The sequence below is a fragment of the Phyllobates terribilis genome, unplaced genomic scaffold, assembly GCF_046119375.1.
Source record: "Phyllobates terribilis strain yellow unplaced genomic scaffold, ASM4611937v1 Scaffold_7__3_contigs__length_470593459, whole genome shotgun sequence".
Classification (NCBI taxonomy): domain Eukaryota; kingdom Metazoa; phylum Chordata; class Amphibia; order Anura; family Dendrobatidae; genus Phyllobates; species Phyllobates terribilis.
In genome coordinates, this window is record NW_027362767.1 from 398345183 (window position 1) to 398372483 (window position 27301).

General features: G+C 45.5%; 1 protein-coding gene across 1 annotated transcript in view; it reads right to left on the minus strand.

Annotated features, from left to right (window-relative positions):
- Positions 1–24908: 24908 nt before the first annotated feature.
- The window catches only part of LOC141155001 (cytochrome P450 2G1-like), a 48787-nt gene continuing 46394 nt past the window's right edge, over positions 24909–27301 (minus strand). Inside the window, exon 9 of the mRNA XM_073641591.1 lies at positions 24909–25566. Within this exon, the coding sequence (XP_073497692.1) occupies positions 25385–25566 (182 nt within the window). The 3' untranslated portion in view covers positions 24909–25384. The remainder of the gene's footprint in view (positions 25567–27301) is intronic.

Genomic DNA, 27301 nt, shown 5'->3' on the forward strand with positions numbered 1-27301 from the left:
TTAACTGAGTTCTCTAGACTAGACTGATCTCCACTGCAGACTGACCTCTCTTAGGCTTCTCTACTGCAGGAACTCTTCAGAGGAACTGAACTGCCTAGCTCCACCTTCCCTATTTATATCCCTAATGGGCTCCCTCTGCTGGTCTGAGGTGGAAGGTGGAGATGTGTGAATGTTTATGGGGGCCTCTTGTGGAGGATTCCATCAATATACTCTTCTAGGATCTGTTATACCAAGCGCAGCGGGGCGTCACAGATGCTATTGACGACGAGGTTAGGTTGCGCCTTCCTGGACAGAGACGGAGTGCTGGAAGCACGTCAACAACTGCATCCTCAACCACAACTCTGCCTCTGACCACAAGTCGTAGTGGCTCTTCAGGTCGCATGGGCTCTAAGCCTTGCATAGCCTGGGCATTTATTCAGATCGATAAGGATGACCGAACTGGTGTTATCTGTAATATTTGTCACCAAAAGCTAAGTAGAGGCCAAAAAATCCATAGTTTGAGTACTTCATGCATGTACCGTCACATGGATATGAAGCATAAGTTACAGTGTGAAGCTCACTGTGCTACAATGCGGCCTAGCAGGCTGGGCCAACCACCGTCTGCCCCATCTTGTGCATCCGCAGCCTCTTCATCCTCTGTGACTGGGGTGACAGCAGTCACACATGATTTTGGACGCAGACCAGCCACCTCTTTACCTGCAACAGCCAGTGTGATTGGCAGGTCGTCAGCTCATTGGGAAGTGGAAACACCTGCTGGTGTTGAGCGCTCTCTGACATCGAGAGCACCACCTTTGGATCATGGCAACCTAACAAGTCCGCCTGCATCTTCCTCACAGACCGGCAGTTTGCCGGGGACACCCTACTCAACCCCGTCAAAGCACAACAGCCAGCCCTCGGTCCCTCAGATGTGGAAAAGTAAAAGACCATTTCCTCCTAGCCATGAGAAAGCTAAGAGGTTGAATTTCACCATCTGCAAGCTGTTGGCTACAGAAATGCTGCCTTTCCGCCTGGAGGACACAGTGGATTTTCGAGACCTTATGTCCGTCGCAGTGCCCCAGTACCAGATGCCCAGTCGGCACTACTTCTCAAAGAAAGGTGTGCCTGCGCTCCACCAGCATGTCGCACACAACATCACCGCTTCTTTGAGAAACTCTGTGTGTGACAGGGTGCATTTCACCACAGACACTTGGACGAGTAGGCATGGACAGGGGCGTTACATGTCGCTGACTGGGCACTGGGTAAGTATGGTGACAGCAGGACAAGGGGCTGCTGTCCAAGTCTTACCGTCCCCACGAGTTGTGCGTCAATCCTCTTTATCTCGAAGTTCCTCCACTGCTTCTGCCTCCTCAACCTCCTCTCGGTCCTCCATCTGCACCCAAAGCCTGTCTGGTAATGCCACCTGTTTCTAACTGCGCAGAAGGAATCCTGCACACCTCCTTACTATGTTGGCAGCAGGGCTCAACGGCATCAGTGTTTACTTTGAAATGTCTGGGAAATGTGAGTCACACAGCTGAGGACTTGTGGTCAGCTCTGGAGACCCAGTTTCATGAATGGTTGTCTCCACTGGACCTGCAACCAGGGAAGGCCTTGTGCGACAATGCTGCAAACCTGGGTGCGGCCCTTCGCCGGGGCAATGTCACACACGTGCCTTGTATGGCTCACGTGTTGTACCTGGTTGTCCATAAATTTTTAGCCCACTATCCCGGAGTAGATGGCCTTCTGCAGAGGGCACGGTCGCTGTGTGCTCACTTCCGCCGTTCGCATCCCGCAGCTCAACGACTTACATCTCTACAGAAGTCGTTGGGTCTGCCAGTTCACCGGCTGAAATGCGATGTGCCGACACGGTGGAATTCAACTCTGCACATGTTGCAGCGACTGTGGCAGCACCGACAAGCCCTGGTGCAATACGTTCTGACGTATAGCCTGGGCCAACGAGATCCAGAGGTGGGGCAAATCACGCTGCAGGAGTGGTCTCAGATCAGGGACCTATGAAGTTGACGCTCCCCCTGTGCCGTGGGGTACCCTGAGCCGGGCCGGTAGACGCTGGAGATTGTAGTCAATGTGGCGGTGACCCGGTCCGTGACCCAGGGCGGTCAATCCAACGGTAATTTGTATATATGGATTTTAGAATGTCCGACTACGCCACCTGTGGAGTGCGGCCAAAGGGGCCGCCACTGCGGAAAAGTCCTCTGAAGCTGGTGGTTTTGCAGCAATGGTATTATTACTCACCACAGGAAGAGTGTAGCTTCAGGGCAGTGTGGGTGGATGATGGTGGTTGTAGTGCAGGGAGTCAGTAATGAACACAGAGTCCGTGTGATGCAGTCCCAAGATCTTTACTCACAGTTGTTGCAGTCCAGATTACAGGTACCAGAGCAATCTCACCCGTCGTGCTGTGCGTACTCAGTGAGGGGCTCAGTCCACCCCCAGATAGCTCCGGAGTACTTAGCAGGACTCCCTTCTGTGTGTCCTTTCTCTGGCCTTCTCCCTGCACCTCACACCCAGTGACACTTCTATCCGGTACCCTCGGGCCTTGGCGGGCGACGTGTGTTCCGTCCCCTGGGTCCTATGTGGCTACCTTCTTAGTGAGACTGGTGTGGACTTTTGCCTGCAGTACATGAAATGCTGCGGGCTCCGGTTTCTAGTTGAGCCTTGCTGTTTCTCCTCTAGTTGAGGGACCGGTTCCCCTTATCTGGCCTGACCCCTCTACCTCCTGGTAGCAGCGGGAGTACGGGTGACCTTCTGCCCATAGCCCTAGGGTCCCTTCAGTTCCTGGAGGCTTCCTGCTCCCACTCCTCTCTTCTCTCCTTCAGTCCTGGGCCTCCCAGGCTAGGCCCGCCTCTGGAGCAGAGCTCATGCCAAGCCTCTGCTCCTGTCACTTTTCCTCCTCTGACTGGCTTGCTCTTTCTAAGATGGCTTCCTATTTATACTCTCCCTGTCATGTGCTCCCCTAAGCTGCTCCCCTAAGAACCCACTACATAGGACCCTCCCACCAGCTAGGGACCTGGGATTGTGCTCTCCCTTAGGAGCAATCTCGCCCTACCCCCACTGCGGGTATGTGTTGGATGCAGGTGTTAGCGTCCCGAGCCATACGCCTTCCTTACCTGAGGGTGAGATACCACACCTCTGGGTGAGATGCAGTAACTCTGTGGCGACTGAACCCTCAGGGGCACCACACACCCTTCTGCACAGTTTTGAAATGGCGACGAAGATGTTTAGTGCTGACGACGATGCCATTATCAGCATGACAATTCCGGTGATTTACATGCTGGAGCACACATTAAACAGAATTCAGAGTCAGGTGGTGGGACAAGAGGAGGTGGAGGAAGTAGAGGAGGAGTCGTATGCGGAAGGGATAACATCTCCAAGGTCCAGACGGTTGGCAGCACCAAAGCGGCAGGCATGGGATGGTGGGGGAGAGGGATTAACCAGGGCGCATGGTAGCAGCCAAACTGTTGAGGAAGGTGCAGGAGCCGAGGAAGAAGTGAAGGATGAACTGGCAATGGGCATGAAAGACTCATCAGATGAGGGAGACCTTGATCACATTTCTGTTGTGCGAGGTTGGGGGGAGAGGGCAGAGGAAGGAATCATGATTCTTACCTCGCTACCAACACAATAAGGACTTGGTCCTCCTGGATGCGCAAGACACATGAGTGCCTTCTTGCTGCACTACCTGCAACATGACCCTCAGATTGTCAGAATTCGAAGTAATCCCGACTACTGGGTTGCCACACTCTTAGATCCCCGGTACAAAAGTAAATTTGCCGAAATAATTCCTGCCATAAAAAGGGATTGACGCATGCAGGAGTATCTGCAGACGCTGTTGCAGAATCTTACATGTGCTTTTCCACAAAACACCAGTGGTGTACGTAGTGAATCTCACAGTTCTAACTTGCCAACCGTGGGACTGTCGAGTCTTCATCACTCAAACCGTAACAGTAACACAAAATCTGCTGGTAGCAGCAATTTTGTGGAATCGTCTCACCACTTTTTTAGACCATCCTTTGCAAGGCCACAGGAGACAAGAAGTCTGACACATAGTCAATGCCTAGAGAGGATGGTGCAGGAGTATCTCCAAGTGAACATCGAAGCCATGACTGTGTCACTGGACCCTTGCTCATTTTGGTATTCCAATCTGGCAAAATGGCCGGTGCTCGCCACTCACGCCTTGGAGATCTTGTCATGCCCTGCAGCCAGTGTTCTCTCTGAAAGTGTGTTCAGCGCTGCTGATGGTGTGCTGACAGATAAGCGCACGCGGCTGTCCACTGAGAATGTAGACAGACTCATGTTCATAAAGATGAACAAATCATGGATTCGCAAGGACTTTTCTACCCCTGTGTTATCCTTGGGAGACTAAAAGCTTGAGGATTTGGTAAAATCACCTCACCAACCGTTTTAAGCAACTGTGGGGCAATTGATGCCACTTAACCCTAGAACGCATGACCATAAAAATCTACACTTTCATATACCTGGGGCCTTTTAGGCCCGTGTGCAAATAACATGGAATAACTCAAACTCAAATGACAAACAACTATATACAGGAACAATACCTAGAGTTTCAAAATTCTAACTAAAGTAATCTTGCAGAAAATAGAAAACAATTAACAGGGAGGGCCTGCGAGCCCCCAGGTATGCGTTCTAGGGTTAAGTGGTGTCTGTGCCACAATTTTGGGAAAAAAAGGAGACTCTTTTTGGAGTCCCCTTGCTGTGTCTTACGTGACGTTGGCATCGTCAATTCCAGGTGGGTTTGGTCGCTCCCCTTCCTTTTAACTGTAAGAAACTACATAGACTATGGCTTGGGGTAACACAGATAGTTGAGTCTGAAGAGCTGTTTACTCAGAGGTCTGCTCCAAATCTTCAGTGTCTGCTAGTCAGCGTAGAATTTTTAACTGCATCTAGCCTAGGCAATACTTTGGGCGTAGTAGCCCAGCTGCGAAGCAAGCTGCACCGACTGTGTATCTAATAAGAATTTTTAAATGCATCTAGCCTAGGCAGACTGTGGGGACGCCCAACCAAACCCAGACGCTCAACCCCCCTACCGCCCCCCTTTCCTTGAGAATACAACAATGTAACTCTTACAACTGGATGGGTGAGGATCGGTCACAGCTTTATTAACTCTTTATACTCATTCCATTAGAAAGGCATTTTATTTCTAAAATAATTCAGCTTGTTGCAGCATGCCCTGGGTCTCCACTCCGGCAACTTGGCCATCAAGTGTAACTCTCCAACACGTCCTTTCTATTTCCAGGCGTACTCGTATGCAGGACTCTGACCCCCATCCATCACTCTTAATGCTTGTTCCACTCCGTCCTGGAGTCCTGACAGGAATATGTCCAGTACAATATCCATTAAGTGAACACCCTCGGGCCGTATGAGGCCTGCTTTATCTCCTTCCAGTTGTCGGTGTTGTACCACTACACCGCCGTTGTCTCTTCTAAATTTTGCCATCCGAATATTTATTACCCGCCTTGTCCGTTCGATGGCCGTGATGTCTCGCGCACCTTGCCATACCGCTATCGGCACAATCTCTGACCATACTATAGCTAGTTTTGTGAAAAATTCTCTGAAGCGCTCAGTGTCTAGTTTCATTATTGCCATTAGTTATGCGCTCTTGTGATGACCTAGGTTGTTTCCCCCGGCCTGTATAACTAAGATGACCGGACATCTTGCCTCTCTCCCTACCTTGATTACCTCCATTAGTACCTGTGGCCATAGCAGGCCTCTAATACCTCTCCAGTTGAAATATGTGTTATGAAACTCTAATTTCCTCCCGCCTGGGCGGACTTTCGCCCTTTTTTCTGCCCAATATATATACAAGTGGCCTATCACCCACACTGTTGGCTTAGCATCACCTGTAAAAGAAGCAAACCACGTTAGTATAACAAGTCCGGTCTTATGTATCTTGCCAAACACGTGGATCACCATCTTCCTATCCTCTGAACTTCCGTTTCTGACAGTCCTGCTCTTGCTGCTTCCGTGGCCGTGCCTATGCGGAATGAGTGTGTCCCGTAATCTTTGGGGTGGTTCCCTGCCGATGTTATGCATTTATTAAATATAGCTTGGAACTGTTATCTTGATAATGGCGTTCCATCAATGTGTGATAGGAATAAATTACTTTGTGATCTGATGGTTAGATATGTTTTTACTATTGTTACCCGACTCAGTGTACCGTTTGTGGGTTGTAGAAGTACCCAAGTGCCCCTGCCCGCTGGAACCATTTTCGATTTGTGTATGCGTAGACGTATTGCATTATTGGCTATGACTACGTCCTGGTGTAATAAGCCTCCACTGGTGGTAATTTTGGATTGAGGGACTAATTCGCTTATGCATAGCTCCCCGAAGAAGGCGATCACACATGCAGTAGACAGTAGTGTTGGTTCAAATTGTGAGTGTCATGTTAATGGTGTTAGGGATATGATGTGAGAAATCAGTTTTAGTGACACGGGACGGGACGTCTACACTCCTGACTTGGATGACCCAATTTCCACCCTTTTATGGATTGTCTGATGATGAATCTTTGTCACATCTCCCCAATTCAGTAGTTGGAAGTGAAATGCTACTCCGGTCAGACACCACTGCGCTGACGCCCCTGATATGCCCCTCATCATTAGCTGGTGGAGAAATTCTATGGTGACTTGTGATCTGGCTTGTTCACATTGGTCAACCCGTCTGCCTGCTACTAGTCGTGTCCACTCTTCCCATGCCTTACCGTATGCTTGCCACGTCGACGGGGCAACTGACGCTCTGATTAATGGCATCAACTATTCGCCACTAGATCCCATAGGGAAGATGGGCAACTGTTGCCCGATGGGTGGGCGTTGTGGAAGAGCTCTGTGAAAATCTGCCAATTGAATTGTTATAAAGCGTTAGCAGCAGCGTTAGACCCCTCAGCATAGTGGCAAGCGCGGACCCATACATTGTGTTTTAGGCACAGGAATGCTAGCCTGGGTAGTAGGCCTAGCACTGGGAGAGACGATGATGAAATCTTATTAATGCAGTGCGCTAGGCTGGTGTTTTTTGTTATGAAGCGTATTTTTTTGTAAGCCAGGCGCGCGCCCCATATTTCTATTGCTACCACTATTGGGAAGAAAAATTTATTTTCAGGGCTAGATGCAGCTAAAAATTATTATTAATTTAAAAGCTGGTGGAGCTTGGTATAGATGGCCTAATACAATGAGTCCAGCACACTGCTAGAAGGCCAAATATTTTTTCAGAGCTAGATGCAGATAAAAATTATTTTTAATTTGCAACCTGATGGAGGTCAGTATAGATGGACTAATAGAACAAGTCCCACACACTGCTAGAAGGCCAAATATTTTTTCAGGGCTAGATGCAGATAAAAATTATTTTTAATTTGCAACCTGATGGAGGTCAGTATAGACGGACTAATAGAACAAGTCCCACACACTGCTAGAAGGCCAAATATTTTTTCAGAGCTAGATGCAGAAAAAAATTATATTCAATTTGCAACCTGATGGAGGTCAGTATAGATGGACTAATTGAACAAGTCCCACACACTGCTAGAAGGCCAAATATTTTTTCAGAGCTAGATGCAGAAAAAAATTATATTCAATTTGCAACCTGATGGAGGTCAGTAGATGGACTAATAGATCAAGTCCCACACACTGCTTGCAGGCCAAATATTTTTTCAGAGCTAGATGCAGATAAAAATTATTTTTAATTTGCAACCTGATGGAGGTCAGTATAGATGGACTAATAGAATGATGCTATGCCCAAATGGTTTTACTTCACTAGGTGCAGTAAAAAAATTGGTATTCTATACACAGGTGGTGTAGCTTGCAACACAGATAGGCTACTCCACTGACTAACACACTCTGCAATAGGCCAAAAAGGATAAGCTTTGCTAGATTTAGCCAAATGCTGTGAAAAAAACTTGCACAGCACTGGCACAGACCTGCCTGGCAAAAACTGATAGGAACTGATCTAACTTAGTCCTGAAAATGACTGCAATTACAATTAGTCTTTACTCCCAACCTATCTATTTAAGAGCACAGACCTGCCTGATAAAAGTCGTAGGAAATGCTGTAACCTAGTCCTTGAAAGGACTGCAATCACAACTATTCACTACTCCCAAGCTATCTGTAGATTTGTGCGAAAATTGGCATTAAATTAACAAGGTATAGCGCACATGTGGCACCCCAGGGGTCTGGTTGCCACAGTAATAGAAATATTATGTCTGAGAGCAAGTGGGAGGTTTCTCTAGTCAGGAGCCCTAAGCATGCAACACTGCCCACCCAGACCTGGGAGGGTAGGAATCTGCCCTTATAACCTCGGTCTGGGGCGGGATTACGGGAGTCAGAGCCTGGAGAGGGAAAGATGCATCAGGAGCTCTGTAGGAACAGTAGCTGAAGACCAGGGGCTGGAGCTGAGCAGAGCTCGCCCTGGCGGAGGATACTGCAACCGGACACCGGAGTCTGAGGCTGTGGGGACTGATATACACCCAGAAGCAGAAACAAGCCAGCAGGGGATTCCAGGTCCTCTGGCCATAGAAGCCCGGAGGCTCAGTCACAAGGAAGGGCCAGCACCGCAATCCAGGAGCGGAGGCTAACAGAAGGCCCCAAGTCACCAGCCATATGGGTGAACACCACGCGGTATACTCAGGGACGTGGGCTACTTGTAACCGCTTACAGCAAGGTAGCCAGGAAAGAGTGCAGATAGACGGGGAGGCCTACAACTCTGCCTGGCCAGGGGAGATCCTGCTTGCTCACAGACTGACCAGGCCTCTACTGCTAACCAGTACTCCCGGGAGGGTCTGCTCTATAACACCAGTAAAGACCCTGAACTGCACTACACGTCTCTTTGCTTCTTTGCCGCACCAGCACTACCAGCGATGGGACGCTCATGCACCATCACTACCATCATCCACATTAACTGCCCTGAGGCTATACTCCTCCCGTGGGGAGTCATCCCATTCTAAGCTGCACACATAATACCAGCCTCAGCGGTCTGCCCTGCAGCGGCGGTCCCCACTGGCCGCAATCCACGGGTGGCGTAGTCGGACAATTATCGTACTAATAAGCCTGCCACTGGTTTGACCACCCTGAGCCATGGACCAGGTCGCCGCCACACTGAGACTACCACCCCTAGCATCCCACCAGAGGCCGGGTTCCGGGTTCCCCACGCGGCCCAGGGGGCGAGTCACACACAGCAACAGCGGTGCCGTCTAACACGCAGCTGCAGCAGTGAGAAAATGGTGGCGACGGGGAAAATGGCTGGGTCTTATAGGGCAAGGACATGTGATATACACTGCCAATGACACATGCCATTGCTTGTGTGAAAAAAAGCACTTCGCTCCGTGTGTGCGCTGCTGATAAGCTGACAGACTGCACCTCCCCACTGTAAATGCGGGAAAGAGAAAAAAAAATGGAGATCTTCATTATTCCTGCAGAGATCCATCCCCTGCCCCTCCCCTCGCCCCTCCCCCCGCCCCACTGTACACTCAAACTGCGTATTAACATTAATTTTCAGCATTACTGAGAAAAAAACCAGTTATGATTTTGGTGCACGAACAGTTATCGAACATAACCTCGAACAGCCAAATTTTTTTTCAAATTGTTCGTGTTCGCCGAACGGCTCGAACACCGCCCAAAACAGCTCGAATTTGAGATTGGTGAACAGTTTGAGTAAAACAACGCTCATTTCTAGCAGTGAGATGCTCGGGTGAGTACCGAGCAGTGTCTAGCATGCTCGCTCAACACTAGTCCCCGCTAGTGTTAAGCGAGCATGCTCGACACTGCTCGGTACTCGCCCGAGCATCACGCTACTCGGGATGTTCAGTGAGCACCGAGCTTTTCCGGGTTACTCGGACGGGAGCTCGGGTCTCCGCCCTGCATGTTTGGCGCTCTTTACAGAGCCAATGAACATGCAGGGATTGCCAGTCAGTCACTGTAATGCCGCAGCCATGTTGTTTGTGGGCATTACAGTGATTGGCTGGCCGCACAGCGTCACCTCGCGTATTTGAAACCCGGGCGCCGCCATTTTGGGCACAGTCACTCCGGATCAGACAGTGTAGGGACAGCGCTGCTGATTTAGGGAGAGATATGTCCTGCGAAATAGTTAGTGTAGGGTCTGTAAAGGCTGCCAGCTCAAACAAACAGTCCTTCTCAGGACTAATATCCATCCCAGATATCACGCAGGCAGGCAGGCAGGCAGGCTGTATAGGAGACGCAGTGGTTATACCAGCAAACGCTGCTTTACAGTCCTGTGTGCTCCTGTTGCTCAAATTGCTGGACTTAGCTCCAGGTCTCGGGGGCCAGGAAAAATCCTTTTTTTTCATCTAAATCCTCTTTTTTTTTTTCCTCCTTCACACTGTACAAATACCCGTCTTATTAACCTTTTGGTGTCGTCCCCCCCCCCCCCCCAAAAAAAAAAGTGTGTCTCTGATTTTTCAGACACAAATATATCTGTTGAAAATAGTCTGGTGTAGGCCAGAGAAATAGAAGTGTGGTTTTGCAGTTCCATGGGCAATTTGTATCTAAAAAAAACAGTTTGAGTGTGTCGCTCACTGTTCAGCCACAAATATATATATATTTAAATAAGTCTGATATACACCAGTAAATTATAACTGTGGTTTTGCTGTTCCACGGTAAAAAATCTCTATTATCCTGCTTTTGCCATTTTTTGCCTTAAAAAATAAATAGTGTCTCCTGATTGTTCAGACACTAATATATCTGTTGAAAATAGTCTGGTGTATGCCCGAGAAATACAAATGTGGTTTTGTAGTTCCACAGTTCAAACCTCTGTATTATCCACTTTTGGCCCATTTGTATCTAAAAAAAAACAGTTTGAGTGTGTCGCTCACTGTTCTGCCGCAAATATATATATATTTAAAAAAGTCTGGTATACACCAGTAAATTATAACTGTGGTTTTGCTGTTCCACGGTAAAAAACTCTATTATCCTGCTTTTGGCATTTTTTGCCTTAAAAAATAAATAGTGTCTTCTGAATGTTCAGACACAAATATATCTGTTGAAAATAGTCTGGTGTATGCCCGAGAAATAAAAGTGTGGTTTTGCAGTTCCACGGGTCAAGAAATACAAGTGTGGTTTTGCAGTTCCATGGGTCAAATCTCTGTATTATCCTGTTTTTTTGTATTTTTTGCCGTAAAGAAAAACAGTAGTGTCTCCTGATTGTTCAGACACAAAAATATCTGTTGAAAATAGTCTGGTGTAGGCCCGAGAAATACAAGTGGTTTTGCAGTTCCACGGTTCAAACCTCTGCATTATCCACTTTTGGGCCATTTGTATCTAAAAAAAACAGTTTGACTGTGTCGCTCACTGTTCAGCCGCAAATATATATATTTAAAAAAGTCTGATATACATACACCAGTAAATTATAACTGTGGTTTTGCTGTTCCACGGTAAGAAATCTCTATTATTCAGCTTTTGGTATTTTTTCCGTAAAGAAAAACAGTAATATTTTCTCCCTGATTGTTAAGATTGTTTAAAAGAGTCGGGTTTAGGCCAGAGAAATAGAACTGGGGTTTTCCTCTTCCACGGTTCTAATCTACATTTTATTACCCTTTTTCCATTGATAGTGCGAGTGTAAGCTATTTAACTTACTTTACAATGGGCAAGGTGCGTGGCAAGGGACGTGGAAGTGGACGTTCTGGTGATGGTGCGTGCAGAGGATGGGGCCGTGGCCAAGGTGAAAATGTGCCACAACCAACAGCCACATCTTCTCGCTCCCACTTCTTGACCGAATTACTAGGGAAGCACAGAAAAACACCAGTATTGCGAACTGATCAGTGTGAACAGGTTATTAATTAGATAGCAGATAATAATTCCAGTTACCTGGGCACCACCACCTCCGGCCTGTCTTCCACACGGTCAACTCTTAGGAGCCGTGAGTCTCGACCGCATACTCCTCCTCACCCTGATGCTCCTTCCTCCCACCATGCCGAGTGTCGTCAGACAGCAACTGATCCCACACTTGGAAATTCTGAAGAGCTGTTCACTGGTCCATTTCCAGATTTGTGCCCCTCACCTGCTCCGCTTGAAGTGGTGGAAGAGGAGATCGCATGTAGCGATGCCCAAATATTTGAACAGCCACGGCCACAGGAAGTCAACGCTGGCAATTTGTCACAAGAGGTGGACGATGACGAGACAAAATTGCCAGGATGAGAGGAGGGGGATCATGGTGCGCAAGTGGAAAAGGAGGAGGTGGTGGATGATCTAGTAACTAACCCAACGTGGCAGGAGAACATGCAGAGTGAGGCCAGCAGCACACAGGGGGAGGGAGGCAGAGTACCCCAACAGGCAGGAAGAAGCAGTGTGGTGGCCGCAGACAGAAGGCCGGCAACCGTTCCCCGTAACACCAACACGAGGGACGTTGGCAGTACAACCGCTAGGTCTTCCAGAGTCTGGAATTTTTTTAAAGACTCTGCTGATAACCCCAAAAAGACCATTTGTACCACCTGCCATGCCAGCATCAGCAGGGGTGACAAAACTACCAGCCTGACCACCACCAGCATGATCAGGCACATGGCAGCAAAGCACCCATCTTTGTGGGCCGAACCCCAGGGTCCACGACCAGTGTCAGCGGGTGTCACCACTGCTTCTTCCACTGTTGTGAGTGCAATAGAACCCCTTGTTGTGTGTGAAAGGCAATCCCCTGTCCATACTGCATGCAAAGATGCCCCCTCCTCTCAGTCTTTACTTGTTATGGCAGTTTCTCAAGAAACAGCATCAACGTCCATGTCCACGTCCCACCGCAGCGTTCAATTGTCCATATCCCAGACCTTTGAACGAAAGCGGAAATTCACTGCTAATGCCCCACAGGCCACAGTCCTAAATTCGAACATTTCAAGACTGCTTGCGTTGGAAATGCTGCCTTTTAGGCTTGTGGAGACGAAATCCTTCCGCAACCTTATGGCGGTTGCCGTCCCTCGGTACTCGGTCCCCAGCCGACACTATTTTGCCCGGTGTGCCATCCCCGCACTACACAAGCACGTGTCCCAAAACATCTGCCGTGCCCTCAGCAACGCAATTACTGGGAGAGTCCACCTGACAACGGACACGTTGACAACTGCTTGTGGCCAGGGATGGTACATCTCCCTGATGGCTCACTGAGTAAACATAGTGGAAGCCGGGACCCAGTCGCACCTTTGGACGGAACACATCCTACCCACACCGAGGATTGCAGGCCCTATGTCAGTCAGAGTTGCCCCCACAGTGTACAGCTCCTGCGCATCATCCTCCTCCTCCTCCTCCTCATGTTCATCCTCCATCTCAGATATCACCACATCAGTTACAAGCTGGAAGCACTGCAATACTACCTCAGCCAAGCGGCAGCAGGCTGTGCTGAAACTCCTAAGCTTAGGTGATCGACCTCACACAGCTTGTGATTTGTTGACAGCTGTGAAAGAGCAGGCAGATCTGTGGCTGAGACCACTGAACCTACATCCAGGCATGGTGGTGTGTGACATTGGGCGTAACCTGGTGGCGGCTCTGAGGCGAGGCGAGATCACACACGTACCATGCCTGGCTCATGTGCTTAACTTTGTGGATCAGCGGTTTCTTAAATCGTACGCAGAGTTGCCAGATGTGCTCGTCAAAGTACGCCGCCTGTCAGCACATTTTCGCAAGTTGGCTACAGCTTCCGCCGCCCTTGCTGTGTGGCAGCAGCGTTTGCAGCTTCCGTCACACCGACTGGTGTGTGATGTCCCCACATGTTGGAACTCTACCCTCCACATGTTGCAAAGGATTTGTGAGCAGAAGAGAGCAGTTGTGGAGTACCAGTTGCAACAAGGCCGTCGATATTCAGGTCAGACTCCACACATAATACCTCAGGAGTGGACCTGGGACATCTGTACCATCTTGACAAACTGTGAGGAGTCCACCCAGATGGTGAGTGGCTATGACGCCATCATTAGCGTCAGCATTCCACTTGTCTGTCTTTTGCAATCCTCTCTGCAGAGAATTAAAGAGGAGGCATTGCAGCCAGAGTATGATGAGATGTATCAAGAAGCCGTAGCAGTCGATTACACACAGCCCAGCCTCATCTCATCCCAACGTGAATTGGGGACAATGAGGGAGAGGAGGAGGAGGAGGAGGAGGAAGAACAGGAGCTTGTATCATGCGCTGTAGACGGTAGTACCTGTACAACTGTCATACCGTTGGTTCAGCATGGGTGGCCTGAGGACAGGGGGGAGGAGGAGGAGGAGAGCATGGTCTGTCGTCATCTTGGTGAGGACACGGAAGTCTTGCCCTTTAACAGTCTGGCACGCATGGCTGACTTTATGTTACGCTGCCTTAACCGTAACCCTCGCGTTGTCAAAATGTTGGGTGACAGTCATTACTGGTTGGTGACACTTTTAGACCCTCGCTACAAGAAGAACTTTCACTCTCTTATTCCTGAGGTGGAGAGGTCTTCAAAAATGTGGCAGTACCAGAAGGCCCTTGCTGTAGAGCTGTTAAAAAAGTTCCCATCTGAACACGCTAGCGGCAGAGGTCACAGTTTGATGACCAACCAAGGCGTACAAGCGAGAGAGAGGCAACTCCAATCCAGCTGAGGCAGGGGAACACTGTCAACGTTCTGGGACAGTTTTCTGAGACTCGCCCAGCTTACAGGCCCTGAGGCGCGGGGTGCTCTCACAAGGAGTGGAAAGTTTCAAAAGATGGTGAGGGAGTACCTTGCCGACCGTACCAGCGTCCTCCGTGATTCCTCTGTGCCTTTTAATTATTGGGTATCCAAGCTGGACACTTGGAATGAACTCGCTTTGTACGCCTTGGAGGTCCTGGCCTGCCCCGCCGCTAGCGTGTAATCGGAGCGTGTTTTTAGTGCCGCTGGGGGGAATTATAACTGATAATCGCACTCGCCTGTCAACTGACAATGCTGACAAGCTGACCCTTATCAAAATGAACAAGGGCTGGATTGGGCCAGACTTCTCATCACCACCAAATGACAGCAGAGTAACATAAAGTCAAATCCACTGTGTTTTTTTGGGAAGTGTATTCACATGCACCGCTTCGCACCCACACATGGATATACGCTTCCTCATTTCAGCTGTTTTATTTTCTTCTCCTTATCCTCAGCCTCCACCACCACTATACCACCAGGGTGACCGTGGTCTGTGTTGCCATTATTGAAAGTTCCTTCGTCCTTATTTTTGTCAGCTTTTGCTTGGAAAGCATAAGCAAAGACTGTGGCAGACCCACTCCCCAATAATGGGAATAATATTTTTAAGATGCTGTACTCTATGGCTCTTGTAAGGGTCATTGCAAGTTCCTCCGTCCTAATTTTTGGCTGCTTTTGCTTGGAAGGCATAAGCAAATTCTATGGGAGACCCACTCCCCAATCATGGGAATAATGTTTGCAATATGCTGTACTGCATGGCTCTTGTAAGGGGCATTGCAAGTTCCTCTGTCCTAATTTTTGGCAGCTTTTGCTTGGAATGCATAAGCAAAGACATTGGGAGACCCACTCCCCAAATATGGGAATAATGTTTGTAATATGCTGTACTGCATGGCTTTTGTAAGGGGCATTGCAAGTTCCTCCGTCCTAATTTTTGGCAGCTTTTGCTTGGAAGGCATAAGCAAATACTGTGGGAGACCCACTCCCCAATCATGGGAATAATGTTTGTAATATGCCTTACTGCATGGCTCTTGTAAGGGGCATTGCAAGTTCCTCTGTCCTAATTTTTGGCAGCTTTTGCTTGGAAGGCTTAAGCAAATACTATGGGAGACAAACTCCCCAATAATGGAAATAATGTTTTTAATATACTGTATTGTATGGCACTTGTAAGGGGCATTAAAAGCGTCTTGTTAAGCTACTGCGACCTCCACCACTTTTCCGAGGGGCATTAAATGCGTCTTGTTAAGCTACTGCGACCTTCACCACTTTTGCGAGGGGCATTAAAAGCATCTTGTTTAGCAACTGGGACCTCCACGTCTCTTCTGAGGGGCATTAAAACCATCTTGTTAAGCTACTGCGACCTCCACCACTTTGCCGAGGGGCATTAAAAGCGTCTTGTTAAGCTACTGTGACCTCCACCACTTTTCCGAGGGGCATTAAAAGCATCTTGTTAAGCTACTGGGGCCTCCACGTCTCTTCTGAGGGGCATTAAATTCGTCTTGTTAAGCTACTGGGACCTCCACCACTTTTCCAAGGGGCATTAAAACCGTCTTGTTAAGCTACTGGGACCTCCACGTCTCTTCTGAGGGGCATTAAAAGCATCTTGCTAAGCTACTGGGACCTCCACCATTTTTCCGAGGTGCATTAAAAGCGTCTTGTTAAGCTACTGGGACCTCCACGTCTTTTCCCAGGGGCAATAAAACCATCTCGTTAAGCTACTGTTACCTCCACGTCTCTTCAAAGGGGCATTAAAAGCGTCTTCTTAAGCCACTCTGAACTCCACAGCTCTTCCAAGGGGCATTGAAATGTTGTCTTTAATTACCTATAACCACCACGACTCTTCCAACGGGCATAGCATTTCCTCCTAATTTTAGTCAGCTTTTGCTTTTCAATGAAAAGGCGAAAACTAAGGGAGATCCACTCCCCAATAATGGGTAGAAGGTTTTTAGTACGCTGTAATCCACGTCTGTTTCAAGGGGCATTGCAGTTCCTCATAATTTTTGGAAAGCCTTCCATTCACTTCTTAGTCCAACAGTGTACAGGAGACCCAGTTGCAATAAATGGAAAAAATGGTGTAGTTAAGGCCCTCTGACCTCCATGTCATTTCCAAGGTGCATTGGGGAGCCTCAAAATTTTTGGTAGGCATTGCACTCACTGTATGCCCTATAACTGTGTAGCCGAATGGCTCATTTTGTTACAGAAACATATCCTACAAGACATATGTGGTTGACTGGCCTGAAATTGGTGTGAATGGTCCCTGTTCCTCCTGCTCCTTCTCCTTTGCCACTACCTCATCCATCATTTATCACCTGAAGCTTTGTTTTAACGGGAGTCATAGAACTGGGATAGTAGCAGGAAAACATCCAGCAATCCTCGGAGGAGGTAGGATATGCGTAAAAACGCTGACCACCTCAGGCCTAGCCGCTACTACGAGGGTCAGTCAATAAGTAATTCCTCCTATTTTTTTTCTCCTTAAATAAGGTAGTTATGTTAAATATTCGAATTTGGCACAATTCCTCAAACCTTCTTCTCCAATCCACAGCAATTGCAACTTCCTGCACCAACAGGTGGCAGGACTGTATCCGTTTGCAAGATGGCTGACATCGATGTTCGTATTAGACAACGTTCTGTGATTGAATTCTTGCATGTAGAAGGTGAAACGCCCATTCAAATTCATGAGAGACTGAAAAATGTGTACGGTGATGCAACAGTGGATGTCAGTACTGTTAGACGATGGGTTCGTCGCTGTAACACAGCTGAAGGGCCATCAACGTTGGCTGACAAAATGCGGAGTGGCAGGCCAGTTGTAACGGGTCTGGGAGGCGGAACCTCTGAGCAACTATACAAGGGGGCGGTCCTTGTTAGGAAGCGGGTGGCTCCCAGGTAAGACGGGCAGGTAGTCACGGCAAGTGACAGGGACAGTCTCTGGGTAGAAGGGCAGGTAGTCACGGCAAGTGACAGGGACAGTCTCTGAGTAGAAGGACGGGTACTCACGGCAAGTGACAGGGACAGTCTCTGGGTAGAAGGACGGGTTCTCACGGCAAGTGACAGGGACAGTCTCTGGGTAGAAGGACAGCAGGCAGGTGGCTGGTGAGCGCTCCCAGGTGAGCGGGCGAGAGTCTTTGGACAGGCAGGTGGTCACGGCAAGTGACGGCAGAGCCTCCAGGTAGGCTAGCAGACAGGTAGCAGGTGAGCGCTCCCAGGTGAACAGGCAAAAGTCTCTGGACAGGCAGGTGGTCACGGAAAGTGACGGCAGAGCCTCCAGGTAGGCTAGCAGACAGGTAGCAGGTGAGCGCTCCCAGGTGAGCAGGCAAGAGTCTCTGGGCAGGCAGGTGGTCACGGCAAGTGATGGCGGAGCCTCCAGGTAGGCTCGCAGACCGGTAGCAGGCGAGCGCTCCCAGGTGAGCGGGCAGGCTGGTCCATAGACAGACTGACAGGTGTCGGAAGGCAGACCGTCGGACCGCAGGCTTGCAAGCAGGTAAACGGATATCAGGCAGGTATCAAGCAGGAATCTGGCAGGTGACTGGCAGGTAACTGGTAACGGGACCTAAGGGCTGAAGCAGAGTGAAGGCTTTGCAACAACATTGCTCGGGCACCTCCATTTTGGAGGAGGTGCCTTATATATGGTGAGGTCCTCCGGCATTGGCCGGGGACTCCTTAGGACGACGCGCGCGGCCCCTTTAAGAGAGGGGGAGTGCGCACGCCCTAAGCACAGTGGCCGGGAAGCAGAGCGGGAGGAGGACGCCGGGCACGGACTGGAGAGGTGAGGGGAACAGCGTCCCTGCCTAGCAGGAGGCAGGGACGCTGACGCTACATCAGTAACCGCAGTGACTCCAAGCAACATTCAGCGAGTCAATGACATCATTCGTGGTGACCGCAGGTTGACTGCAGATGAATTGTGTGGCATTATCTGCCTCAGTAAAGGCAGTGTTATGAAAATTATTGGACAACTGGGATACAGAAAATTTTGTGCACGGTGGGTCCCAAGAATGCTTTTTACCATGCTGGAATACATGCCCTTGTTAAACGGTGGACCAAGACTGTGGAAATGGATGGAGATTATATTGAAAAGTGACAAATTAATCGTTAATGTTGTGGATTTCAAACTATGTAATTGCATTTGAATTTCTTGCCAATTAAAAGGAGAAAAAAAATAGGAGGCATTACTTATTGACTGACCCTCGTACATACATGCGCTTGCATTCCAAGAAAACAAAGCAGATGCTAACTTCTATCATCATCATCATCATGGTCCTCACCTGTTTTTTTTTTCACTTTTTCATTTTTACGAATCAATTTGTGAAGCACCTGGGGGTTCAAAGTGCTCACTATGCATCTAGAAAGGTGCCTTGGGGGGTCTAGTTTCCAAAATGGGGTCACTTGTGGGGGAGCTTCAAAGTTTGGGCACAGAGGGGCTCTCCAAACGCAATGTGGTGTCCGCTAACAATTTGAGCCGATTTTCCATTCAATTTGTTAGCGGATATCATGTTGCATTTAGAGAGTCCCTGCGTGCCCAAACATTGGAGCTCCCCCACAAGTGACCCCATTTTGGAAACTAGACCCCCCAAGGCACCTATCTAGATTCATAGTGAGCACTTGGAACCCCAGGTGCTTCACAAATTGATTCATAAAAATGAAAAAGTGTTTTTTTTTTCACTTTTTCATTTTTACGAATCAATTTGTGAAGCACCTGGGGATTCCAAGTGCTCACTATGCATCTAGATAGGTGCCTTGGGGGGTCTAGTTTCCAAAATGGGGTCACTTGTGGGGGAGCTCCAATGTTTGGGCACACAGGGGCTCTCCAAACGCAACATGGCGTCCGCTAACAATTTGAGCCGATTTTCCATTCAATTTGTTAGCGGACACCATGTCGTGTTTGGAGAGCCTGTGATGTGCCTAAACAGTGGAGCTCCCCCACAAGTGTCCCCATTTTGGAAACTGTACCCCTCGAGGATTTTATTAAGGTGTATAGTGAACATTTTGAACCCAGAGGTACTGCACAGAATTTGTTTACATTAGGTCATCATATTGAATAAGTTGTCATTATTCTTGAGCACAAGTGCTCGCTACTTGAGTTTGCATCGGGTACTCAGGTATGCACCATGTACAGCGTGTGCTCGAGTGACATGCTCGAGTCCCTGCTCCGCATGTTTCACGGTTATTAGACACCCAAAAAAAAACATGCGGGGATCGCTCGTGCATGGCAGGCAATCCCCGTAAAGTTTTTTGGCCGCGAAGCATATGGGGCAGAGACTCGAGCATGTCACTCAAATACCCACGATACTCAATGCATACCAGAGCACCCGATGCAAACTCAAGTAGCGAGCACTTGCTCTCAACACTAGTCGCCATATCGTCATCTTTTTTTCTTACTTTTGAAAAAAATCCCAACCCCAGCCCTAACCCTAGCACAACCCTAGCCCCAGCACAACCCTAGCCCCAGCACAACCCTAGCCCCAGCACAACCCTAGCCCCAAACCCAGCCCTAACCCTAGCCCAATCCTAACCCAAGTTTTTATTTTTGACGCCGTTCCTTGTGCGGTATAAGTGATTAGACGACTTTATTCTTCGGGTCGGTGTGATTACAGCAATGCCAGAATCATATGGGGTTTTTATGACTGACAGCTGTCACACACTAAAAGACCCATTTTTTGTAAAATCTAGTTTTTGCATCGCCATATTTTGAGAGCTATAATTTTTCCAGATTTTGGCAGACAGTCATGTGACGGCTCGTTTTTTGCGGGATGACTTGACGTTGTTATTGGTGCCATTTTCAGGCACGTGACATTTTTTGATCGCTTTCTATTCTGATTTTTGGGAGTCAGAATAAACAAAAACCAACAATTCAGGAATTGTTTTTTTTTTTTTTTTTTATTCTGTTCCGCGTGTGGTAAAATTGATGAGGTAGCTTTATTCTTCGGGTCAGTACGTTTACAGCGGTACCACATTTGTATCATTTTTCTATGTTTTGGCGCTTATACACAATAAAAGCTATTTTATAGAAAAAAATATTTTTTAGTATCGCTTTATTCTGAGAGCTATAACTTTTTTATTTTTCGGCTGATGGAACTATATGGCAGCTTGTTTTTTGCGTGACGAGATGACGTTTTCAGCGGTATCATTTTTATTTATATGCGTCTTTTTGATCGCGTGTTATTCCACTTTTTATTTGGCGGTATGGTGATAAAGCATTGTTTTTTGCTTCGTTTTTTTTTTTTTACCGTGTTCACTGAAGGGGTTAACTAGTGGGACAGTTTTATAGGTCAGGATTTTCCGGACGCGGCGATACCAAATATGTGTACTTTTATTGTTTTTTTTTTATTTTTTTTATAATAATATTTATTGATGGGTACATTATATTTTTATTTTTGGTGTATTATTTTTTTTATTTTTTTATAATATTTTTGCACATTTTTTTTTTTTTTTTTCCACTTTCACACAGTTTATACACTTTATTACTTTGTCCCACTCTGGGACTTTCACTTTTTTTTTTCTGATCGCCTGCATGGCACAGGAATGGAGCACCATCCCTATGCCATGAAGGCTGTCAGAAGTGCACAGTGTGAAGATTGCTTGGAGATGCACTGCGCATGTCCAAGCAATCTTCCTGCTCTCTGGTGACCCGGATGTTGTCATGACGACATCGGGTCGTCATGGCAACACCCGGGAAGCCTTTGCAGACTGCGCTGGAAGCCGGAAGAGGAGGTGAGTATCGCCGATCACCTCCCCTTGCCCCCGCAATGCCGCGATCGACTTCGATCGCAGCATCGCGGGGGTTAATGTGCTGGGAGCGGTGCAGGACCGCTCCCTGCACGTAGTACCGGGTGTCAGCTGTGACAATCAGCTGACACCCGGCGGCGATCGCGCCCGCACAGCCTGTGTGCGCGCGCGATCGCGATGACGTACTAATACGGGTCTGGCTCTTAAGTCCCAGGGCACAGACGCGTATTAGTACGTCACATGTTATTAAGGGGTTAAGGATAAAAATAAATTAATTTATATCAAATGAGTTATCTAATTGTTTTAATAATTTTAGTGTATTTCACTTCAATGAATTAATTAATTGTTTAGGGGGGGATGGGGTGGGGGCAAGTGAAAAAAAAATCTCACCATTGATTTTTCAACCTTAAAGGGATTTTCCCACGAACAAAAGTTGATTTTAATCAATAGATCTTGGAATAATAATAATTTCCACAATTGGATGTGTTTAAATAAAATGTTCCTGTGCTGAGATAATCTTACAAATGTGCCCCTGCTGTGTACTGTGTAATGACTGTGTCTGACCGTACAGGAACATGGTCAGATCATACCACATCCCCTGGGTGGGGGGGGGGAAGAAAAAAAATGTGCAGACATTACAGCATGGGATCGCAAATTATTGTTTGTTTAAAGTAAAATATTGTTTAAAAACAGGCAGGGAAATGTTTTACCTCACAAAAAGAATCAGCTGTGATCCTCTGCTGCAAAGTCTGTATACTCTTTTGTTTCCTCCCCGCCCAGGAGCTGTGGTATGATCAGACCATGTTCCTGTACGGTCAGACACGGCCATTACACAGTACACAGCAGGGGCACATTTATAAGATTATCTCAGCACGGGAACATTTTATTTAAATAGATTAAATTGTGGAAGTTATTATTATTTCCAAAATCTAATAATTAAAATGAACTTTTGTTTGTGAGAAAACCCCTTTAACTCTACAACTTTTACTGTGTAGCATAAATAATGTAATATTCTCTGCAGTCTATAGAGAAGATTTTTTTTTATCTGATATAAGAGTGTTGCTACTGCAATATTTATCTGACACTGGGCATTGAAACGTAGGCAGCACGGTGGCTCAGTGGGCAACACAGCGACTCAGTGGTTAGCACTGTAGACTTTGCAGCATGGCATTGGTCTGAAATTCCACCAAGGACATCTGCAAGGAGTTTGTATGTTCTCCCCGTGTTTGCGTGGGATTCCTCCAGGTTCTTCGGGTTTCCATACACACTCCAAAGACATACTGATAGGGAGTTTAGTTGTGAGCCCCATTGGGAACAGTCATGATGATGTCTGTAAAGCGCGGTGGAAATTGATGGAGTGAATAAAATAAAAACGGGGCTAAATTTCTCTAGAACTGTCCATTTACTTGGGGCAGGTTATTCTTATTCTTATTAATCTTGAAGATTATACTCAATTTTACACCTTTCATCAATAAATGTAACCATTCCATTTCCAGCCATGAGTTTTCTGTACATTTGATTAAACATGATTTTGCTTCTACAACTTCTTAATATTTTTTACCTACAGGATTCTTAGTTTAACAAAATTATCTATAGAACTGATTTGGCACGATAGTCGATTTAATACAAAATATTTTGTTGGCATATTATATACTATATGTAATATTATATTCAATATCAGCTATTAACGGACCGGCCTACTTTGAGCTTCAGGACAAAACTTTTCAACTCTAGCATGCCATTTAATATACATTTACAACTTTGAAAAGCAAGGTAAATTTTGATCAATATATTTTGTATTTTTTTTTTTTAAAAATTAAATTTACAGAGAATTTGAAAATACAATGTTGAAACGTTTCCTTTTAATGTTAAATGATGTTACATAAATTAGAAAAGAAAAAAAAAAGTTTCCAAAATATCTTCTTTATACAGGCATTATTTTTTTAATTTGTGTTCTTTTTCTACTTTTGAATGCATATAAAGCTATCAAACTTGTGAGAAGCAGGGCAGTTTGTTAAGTACTAATATGCATTAATATTATTAATATGCACACTGTTAGGATTCAACATTGATAAACAGTTCGAGCTTTCGTCACATGACCTATAATATGTGATTATTTGTCAGTCAGCTTCTCATCCACCTCTCTCAACAGAACATTAAGAAAAATGGATGAGAAGCTAATATATATACTGTATGATTGCAAGTTTGCAAATTGCAGGCACTTGACAATTACTCAAACCAGCTAGCAGAGGCGAATCCTAACAGTGTGTATGTTACACACTGTTAGTATTTGGCTAGCTGACCTACTTCCCAAAAGTTTGACCGGGGTTGGAAATCATCTTGAATAGCAAATTTTAAAACTTTCTAGAGAATTAGAAAAATGTACCAAGCACTAATTCAGTTTTGATGTGGCTTTGAGGTGTCTATATGGCAAAAGTAGAGTATTTTGACCTTATATATGTTTCATAGAACTTTCTACAATTGGTCTGACATATGAACAGCTTCATGTTTTTACAATAACAACATAATATATTTTTTATTATTTTTAAACCTCCTATAATTTGGTCATTATCAGCTTTTTGGAGCTCAGAATGGAAAGAACTCTATTTGACTTTTTGAGCACAGATTTTGATTGAAAGTGTGTCAGTCACAATGTTGCATTTGCAGCACCCCAGTACTAATAGGCTAAATTCACATAAGCATATAAAATAGTCATCTGGTTTTCAGCCATCAAAAATGGACAATTTTGAATCTGTGTTGTCATCTGTATGGCATCCGTATGGCACATTAGTAGTATTAACACAGTATTAAAATTTTTATGGCAACGTAGCTATAAAAATCTAATGCTATACTGTTGATATGAATGGGATCTGTTTCATTTTGCACACTTATAGAATGGTCAAGTTTTATCTGAAATACAGAAGAGTGCAGTTTTTTTCTATGGTCAGCTGTAGGACCAAAAATATAGTCGTAGAAACGTACCCTTAGGGTAGGTGCAACACAACCATTTTCTCTCCATCCGAGAAAAACAGACTGTTTATACTGATCAAACTTTGATCAGAGTGGCATCTGTTTTTTCTTGGAGATGGAGAGGAATAAAAATAGGAAAAGTTTCTACACCCTCTCCTTTCTGTCAGCCAATTGAAATTGGACATCACTGGAATGTCATCCAAGTGTGTTTCAATGTTTTTCACAGACCCATAGACTTTCATTGCCAATTTTGATCTGACACTTGGATCAAAATTGGACATGTCTCTGGAGTGGTCCAAGGAAAAAAATCAGACAGCCTCATAGAATATCATGGGTACGAGTGCTATTCGTGAAAACCACAGATAGCACTCATCCGATATAATCTGTCATGTGCACGAACCCCTTCCAGTGGAAATCCCAATATAACAAAATACTTTTCAAATTTATGTTATATCTTTATTGTAGTGTAAAGAGATTTAAAAATGAACACATAATAGATTTTTTTCTCTTATTCTTTTAATTTTTAGTATTTTTTTCGAGATGATTTAAAAAGTAAAGATCATACTAGTTTTGTTTGTTATCTAAATCAGCCAACAAATCTGTACAGTTTCATTTCATAATGGGTCTTTTTATGGTCAAAGCTTTATTTCAATGAGTGCAAAATCACCTACGTACACACGGATGAAAAATGAAAAAATACACCTGTAGCTTGTAGAAAAGAAAATAGTGAAGGGAGTTGAACTGTTTGGAAAGGTTTGAGGCAGATCCGGTTGTGATCACACCAGCGCACTTTAAACTAAGTTGGAAGGCATAATCAGAAAATAACATACTGTTTACTTCATGTTTTTATGTTAAATCTACTTTTAAACATTATTGATGATTTTTCTTAAATTTTCCATATCACTTTGAAAAAAATAGGAAATTTTGCAATTTCCACATTGTCCACTAGGCTTTATACTAGACTCATAGTTCCTTTTACTATACAGGAAGAAGGAGTCTTATATTAGGTCTAGTGGCCAGTATAAAATTACAAAACAAAATTTGAACATATAGATATAAAAAGCAAAAAAATAAAATAAAAACCTGATTTGAACAAGAAATACTAACGCGGAACAAAGGCAATTTTGAAAGGTTTTGGGAAGTTTCCCAGCCCAGATATCCCTGGTGTGATATCCAAGTTCTCCAGAGGAACAGCTGATTTCAGTTCGAAGTTTTGCAATAAGGTAAGTAACATGATAAATGTTTCAACTCGAGTCAGACTTTCTCCTAAACAAAGCTTTTTACCTGAAGCAAAATGAAAATGTACAATGTTACCGAAAAGCACCAGAACATAATAATCTAACTATGCATCTGTAATAAATCAGGACACAGCTTATTTCTAAAAGAAGTTGGCAGTGCTGTACTATGTGATATGATAGCTACAAGCAATTATGGAAAAATCTGAGAGAGATCTTGTGATCCTTCCTGATGCAATTCTCTGCAGTGTGTATAATTTCAGGCAATTTGCACAAAGTGAATTACACTTACATTTATTTTGCCAAGATCTGCAAATTTCTAAAAATTTTACAAGAATTTGATTCACATCACATCCATTTGCTTATCTATGGGTAAATCCTTTGCTTTTTAATGGCTTTAAACTGTGCTATTTTTTCCATATAGAATGAACCTCTTTAGACCTTAGCGTGAAGCTGGCCATATACATTAGACTTATCTCTGCCGAACCCTCCTATATTCACGGGTTCGTCTGGCGGCCTAATGCAGTGCTCCCCAACTCAAGTCCTCAACTACCACCAACAGATCATGTGTTCAGGATTTCGCACAGGTGATGGAATTAACACCTGGCAAATAGTAAAAAAATTGTGGAAACATGATCTGTTGGTAGTTCTTGAGGACTGGAGTTGATGAACACTGACTCAATATGTATGAGGGCACCAGCCAAATGATGGCTTAGAGTTATATCGATGGCCCATGTCTGATTTCGGACTGCCGATCACATTGTTCTCCATGAGAAAAGATGCTGGCTGACCTGTCAGTTGGCAGCTTTCACATAAAGAACACAGGAACGCTCAGCCGAATGATAGCTCTTGTGTTTGGGAAAGTCAACTGAGATGGCTGTTGGATGAATGATCATTCAGCCAACAGCCTTCTAATGGCCATCTCATGTGTATGTCCAGCTTAAAATGCCTAATATAAACTACTACCATACAAAGTGCAGAAATTAGGCGCTCTGATTCCTATGTGTGCCCCCTTGCATTGGTCTTTCTCAACCATCATCATCTCAACTCACCAATCAATCATGTTAAACACTTTCAGGTTTCAAAGAAGATGGAAGTTACACTGAAGTCCTGGTTCGTATGACATGATGTCTGTTAGAAATGCAACCTATGTCTGTTTGAAACAGGTTGGAAAATTTTGCATGTGCAAAATCTTTATGTTTTTAACATGCACCCTTGCTAAGTGTATCCAGTGCAACATGAAAAATTTGGTGAATAGCCCTCTTTAAGGACCTATCATCAAATTGTTCATATTGAATAGGACACATAATGTAATAGCGGCTGCAGAGTGGAATTTTTTTTTTATTAATTTCACCTCTTAATTGTGGAAATATTAGCAATTTTAAGTACTGGAACCTAATGAATTAACTTTAGTTAAGTCTAAGTAGATGTTATTAGACAGCAGCTCATATAGGAAGAAGAAATACAAGCCCCTAGTAAAATGTCTCTAATAGCATCCCTTGGACTTAAACTTATTAGGTACCAAATACTTTGATTGCTAATATCTCTGCAGCAGAAAGGCAAAAAATTAAAACGTTTTATTCCACTATGAAGCGACTCTTATCTCGTGTGTCCAGTTCAACATTAAAAATTTGGTGGAAGGTCCTCTTTTAAAAAAAATCTGTTCTAGGGAAAGACTCATAATTTCAGGCCCACTTTTGGGGGGATCCAAAAAGTCACACTTCTAGCCTTAAAGGGAACCTGCCACTAGAAAAATGCAAATAACCTACAGATATGGGGTTAAT